This window comes from Seriola dumerili, unplaced genomic scaffold (assembly GCF_002260705.1).
Source record: "Seriola dumerili isolate Sdu_G_001 unplaced genomic scaffold, Sdu_1.0 BDQW01000242.1, whole genome shotgun sequence".
Taxonomy (NCBI): domain Eukaryota; kingdom Metazoa; phylum Chordata; class Actinopteri; order Carangiformes; family Carangidae; genus Seriola; species Seriola dumerili.
This window is the reverse complement of record NW_019174497.1, coordinates 8,354,433-8,360,432: the sequence shown is the minus strand read 5'-3', so window position 1 is coordinate 8,360,432 and position 6,000 is coordinate 8,354,433. Positions and strand designations below refer to the sequence as shown.

Below are 6,000 nucleotides of genomic sequence, written 5' to 3'. Positions count from 1 at the left end.
TTTGGCGTGCGCTTCAATGCTTTTTTTTTTTTTTTTTTTTTTTTTTGCAAACTTTGGATTTTCACGTCTACACATGTGGAATCTACTGATCAGCTGAATTTACTCAATTGGACTCCAATCAAAGTGCAGAAACATCTCAAAATTTAGAGTTTCATAGTAGAATCTCTAAATACTTCTGTGATATTTCAGTTTACAGTAGTGTTTGTAACTCCAATTGCTAATAATATTATTGTTCATTTGTTATTAACTGTTTTTATTATTATTATTATCGACAATGAGCTAATGGACACATGCATTTCCCCTAGGGGATAAATAAAGTATGTATCTATCTATGTAATAGTTTTTTGTTCATAAGCTTTTACATCAACCCTAATTTCCAGAGCCCTCTCCTTTTATTAGCTTTCATTGAACATGTAATAAAATCGTATTTTCAACAAAGTGCAGAAAATGTCTAAATCTACTGTTAAAAAAAATGATATTATAATTATTTGGTAACATTAGCTAACTACTGTGAAACCAGATGAGTTTACACTGACTTTCACAAAGGCCTACCACTGCCTAAACTGTAAAAAGCTTTTATTTTGATGCACAGGTAGCNCTAGGGGATAAATAAAGTATGTATCTATCTATGTAATAGTTTTTTGTTCATAAGCTTTTACATCAACCCTAATTTCCAGAGCCCTCTCCTTTTATTAGCTTTCATTGAACATGTAATAAAATCGTATTTTCAACAAAGTGCAGAAAATGTCTAAATCTACTGTTAAAAAAAATGATATTATAATTATTTGGTAACATTAGCTAACTACTGTGAAACCAGATGAGTTTACACTGACTTTCACAAAGGCCTACCACTGCCTAAACTGTAAAATTTGATGCACAGGTAGTGCCACAGTATGAGCGGTAGCTTTGCACATGTTTAAATGAATGAATCAGAACAAAAAAACTATATTTAATGTGGATCAGTCAGTGTCTCTGTTCTGATCCACTGGATCTGTACATGTCTGTTGATAACCAACAAAAACTTGTTTGAGGGATTTTAGAAATAGAATGTCAGCAAGTTGTCTTTGTTGAGTTTATGTAGTTTATCCACCAGAGTGCGCTACAGGTTTATCAACTGTAAAATGTTCAAATATTTAGGATGTATGTACATCACAGTCCTATGAATATCTACTTTAAGGGGTTAAAACAGTGACCTGTTCATGTTACGACAACAAAATATAAGCAAATGTATACCTAATTTCTTTTAATTATATGTGTCAAAATCTCAATAGGCTCCAACACACATTTGATAGAAATATGTGCCCTGAATTTAGCCTCACAGGCAGTGTTCACCTGCTTAATGTTTGCTTCTAAAGTCTGAAACAGCCTGAAGAGAAGAGCTGGAGGCTCAACTCACACCAACAACCTCCATTTACCAAGAACATGCAACCAGAGCAGATACTTGTATTTCATCATGAACAATGACAGTAGGATAGGGCTGAATGATTCATTACCATTATATTGAAACCACAAGTTGAAAGTGCAGTTTTAGCAAGTGAAACTTAAAGCTGGCGACTGAATTTTAACAGATAAACAGATATAAAGACGACTGTGTTGTTGACTAAGTAATTTCAACTAATGTTGTAATCTATCACTAATAACTTAATAAATCACAGCTAAACTGGTAAATTTTTCTATACAAAACTTAAACATTGACTTTTCTTTTGACAGGCTTAGAAAAATTTCATGTGATACTTTGCCGGTAGAAACAAGATTTATTTGTGTGGCATAGAAAACAAAAGCAGGTCTATGCTAATTTACAGAAAATCATTTAAATTGCTATTTTTCTATCTAATGCTGCAAATTCAATGAGAAATTTTCATCAAATCACTCAGCTGTAGCATAGGACCAGGTGAACATGTCTGATGTTTGCTTTTAGTAAAAATATATTAACTACAGTTGTTACAGTGGCACAGCCACAGGACTGTTTGTGTTTTGTGGAAATTAAAAGTTGGAGTCAGAAGTTTTTGATGTACAGCAGTCTGGGTGAAATAAATGTTACATTAAGTAACTGAGTAATATTTACTATATGTACAGATTAGAAGCTGACGTGTCTTCATCTTCTTCTTTCCACTTCCATCAGGGAGTTGGAAGCAGCGAGGACGAGCCTCAGCAGCGACCTGCCATCTCGTCCCTGCTGTCCTCGAAGCCGTCGGTGGCCTCCTCCACTGACATGCTCCACAGCAAGCTGTCTCAGCTCAAAGAGTCTAGAGAGATGTACCAACAGGAACACAATGCACATTCCCACTCCCCAACGCATGCGCACACACGCTCAGCCTCGCCAGCAGCCAACCTGGATGACCTGAAGAAACGTCTGGAGAGGATAAAGAGCAACCGGCAGTAAGGAGCACCAAACCAACCACGTCACCATCTCATCCGCTCAGCCTGTGGAGTCCAGCTGGTTGTAGAAAACACAACATCCTCCTTTTTAACTCTGTTTATATCCTTGTTCTGGTAGATCGAGGTAGAAAGCACTTGGACACTAAAGCCCCGCCCTCTGTAATGACAAATCCGGTAGCAACAGACAAACACACCCTCGAATTTGAACCTGACTCCACCCACTGTGCCTGTATGTTGTTAGAAATCAGACACCCTGATCTGACTGTAGCTGAGTACATTCAGATTGAACTAAGGCTGTGATTTTTAGCCTCCACACACAGACTGCAGAAACTATCCCAGTGTTTTTAGCTACAATTCAAACTCATTAAAAGATGTTTTATCTTCACATCAAATCACTTTTGTTTTTAAGTGTCGACCATCAGAACAGAAGAGACGAAGCTGAGTCCAGAGTCTAGGAGTGAGCTTTGAGTCGGATGTAGTTCTCAGTCTGTACAGTTTGATCCTGAAGAACAAACTGTCACACCCACCTAACCCCACCTCACTCCACTCTCCCTCCTGTCCTGTCCCAGCCTTCTCTTTCAGGTTGCCCCCTCCTTCCTCCCTCCTCTCTCCTGTGTACACTTTTCACTGCATTATAATAATGAAATAGTGAACTTAACCTCCTTCTGTCCTCTTTAATATCATAACACAATATGTTTGTACATATTTAAAGGTTGTTAACCACTTAACTGTTATGAAGCGCTTCTCATGTGGTCACAGGAAAATACACGTTGTTTCTTCCTGTTTCACGACGTACCACATCGCTGCCGCTGCCGCTGCCGCTGCTGCTGCTGCTGCTGTTTGGATAGAGAAACACTGTTGTAAAGAACTGAAGTCACATCTGTAGTTGTGTGACCGCCCTCTTGTGGCCGAGCACTGAACGCTTGTACACTGTCATGGTATCAGTTTGTACTTCTCAGTGATTTCAGCCTCTTTTGGATGGGGGCATCTAATGATTTTGAATAATTGCAGAAAGTTTACGTATCCTATGTTGGCGTCAGTAAATGATGACGAGACAAACAGCAGGAAGAAATGTTGATGTCTCTTTCAAAATAGCACATATTATAGGACTTGAAGCTCCAGCACTTAGTTTAATCAAAAAAGTGTCTGATTTGTCCATTTCAGACATTTTTATTCTGTGTTTAGAGTCATGAAATAAGCTCAACAGCATCAACATCAACCCCTCCTCTGTCATCCTTCTGCCCCTGATGGTGGCTCTAAAAAGGAAGTTCTTTCTGTTTGGTCGCGGTTACGTAGGAAACCCTTCCACTTTTATTCTGAAAATCTTCTGTTGTGGCCTTTTAGTAAGCGATTGTCTAAAGTGGTTTTCAGTTTCCCTTTTTTTTTTTTTAAGAGAAAAAATATTTCTTCCCAGACAAACTGGAAATAATCAGCCGTAGTGTTTGGTTGTGATTTAAAACCTGCAGGCGTTTGGTGGTACACTGAGTTCAGTTCCTGAGCTGCTTCACTCAGGAAGTCCAGACCCAGCAGAGCTGTGTACAGGTGTGTTTCAGTTGTGTGTTGGACTGTGCTGTGGGTTGACATTTGGCTGTAAATAGTGTATGTACTGTCCTCCATTAACACCCTCCCTCCCTCAGTTATTTAACAGCAGAACAGGACTGTAGAACCAACATGGCTGTCACTGTAAAGCGCATCAACCAAACTTGTTGTATATGTACGGCTCTTTATCCAGCTGAAGGAAGTTCACTCTGTGTCTGTAGGCTTAAAGAGCATGGCATGAAGGCAGTGATTGTTTTAATTTCTCCTGTAAATAAAGTTTGCATTATTAAAACAACTGTTTAATTAAGTAATTGTTTTTCTAAAGAAGACGGCGATGATGATGGCCCTGTTAGTCATCTCTTCTGTAGCTGAATGTTGAGTAAAGAAACACAAATAACATTGTTTTTGTATTTAATTCAGATGTCAGTCTTACATTGTTGCTCTCCAGCTTTCCTTGTATAATCCATAGTGGAAAATGGCAATAAAGTCTTGTTTTTTTTTTTTAACAATCCATCTGTGACTATACTCTTTTTATTTATGTGTGAATTAATCTAAAACGGAGTTGTCTTCTTTATGTGTTATTCTTTTCATGTGTTCTACTGTAGTCTGGAGGGCTGCTGCTGTGTTGAACTGATGCAGCTAAGCAGGAAATTGGTTCTTAAAACCTGCAGCAGGAAGCTCAGTCCATTATTCTCAGAGCCTTCTCATTAAGGAAAGTGGTTTCAGGTTTTTGACTTTGCAATGTTGAATTTTTCTGTACTCACTTGGAAAGTTTCAACATTCATCATACTCTCTTATTTAATATTTCTAGGATCAGATATCCAGTTTTTCAGAAGTCCTGGAAAACTGATCCACACTATTTGTGTCTTCATGACTAGATTAATACTGAGTCGAGGAGTTGTGTAACTCGTCTGCGGATGGTTCAAAATGCTGCAGCCGTCGTCTGAAGACACGGGAGCTCCTACCCCCAGTGTTAGCCTCTCTCTGTCAGCTGCCAGTCGAGTGTAGAACCCAGTGTAAAATTTTAATTACCTGCCAGCCTGAACATGTTAAACCTCCTGAGTACATCTCTGAAATACAGTAACTTGAAGTCTCTGAGCTTGGCTAACCAGTGTCAGGTGCATGTTCCCAGACTTCTACTTGAAGGGAGACCTAAAACCCAAGACTCCCACAATTGGATCATCCAGATTGAATCACATTTTTAAGAACTCCTCGAAATCTATTTATATTTTCTTATCTTTTCTTTAACTTTTTTTGTGTGTTTCTGTTTTGTTTTGTTTTGTTTGTCCTGCCTCCATTTTTTGTGCTAATTGCTTTTATTATGAAACACTTTGGGACTCTTGTTTTGAAAAGTCCTTTACGAATAAATCTTAACTTCCTTTATAGCCGATCAAATCACTCTAAGAAAAAGATTTAGAAATGCCACAACATATAGTTGCACTTTTCTTATCACAAGAATATATTCTTTTATTTTCCACATTTATACTGAAGCACACTCCCCCCCTTTTTTCACTTCAGTATAAATAATCTGTCAAATATATCACATTAAAACTGCAGTGGGAATTGGTTTTACATGCATCTATGATAGAAGCCTCCTCAACAGAACTAACTTCAGTTAGGTCAGTCAACAGTTCACAGGTGTCTCATCCATCTACATCACTGATGAGCTGACCTCATGTCGCTGCGACCTGTAGCAGTGCATCAATTACAACATGGACGTCCTCAGTTTGTCAGATAATAAGCCTGTGTATGGAGTGAGGCGGATGTGACACCATTAAAATCTGATCACATCCTTACAGAAGTTGACACTGATCAATATTGTTGCCTTCATAAGGCCCTAAACAGTGAAGTAGGAATCTGCACGTACAGCGGATCCAGGCTTTACTTTTTGCACTTTATTGTGTTGTGGATTTAATTTTAAATGGATAAAATTGCTATTTTTCATCATCACCATACTCAATCTACATTGCGTTCCCAGGAGCACAGTGGCCTCAATAACTGTGAAGTGGAAGAAGTGTGGAACCACCAGGACTTAAACTGAGTAACCAGGCAACAAGGACCTTGGTCAGGGAGGTGACCAAG

The 6,000-nt window shown here is 38.5% G+C and overlaps 1 protein-coding gene across 2 annotated transcripts in view; it reads left to right on the top strand.

Annotated features, from left to right (window-relative positions):
- The window catches only part of ckap5 (cytoskeleton associated protein 5), a 39,282-nt gene extending 34,853 nt beyond the window's left edge, over positions 1-4,429 (top strand). For both annotated transcript variants that reach the window (XM_022755999.1, XM_022755998.1), the window contains one exon: positions 2,123-4,429. In XM_022755999.1, the coding sequence (XP_022611720.1) occupies positions 2,123-2,383 (261 nt within the window). In that variant the 3' untranslated portion in view covers positions 2,384-4,429. The remainder of the gene's footprint in view (positions 1-2,122) is intronic.
- The last annotated feature ends 1,571 nt before the right edge of the window (positions 4,430-6,000 follow it).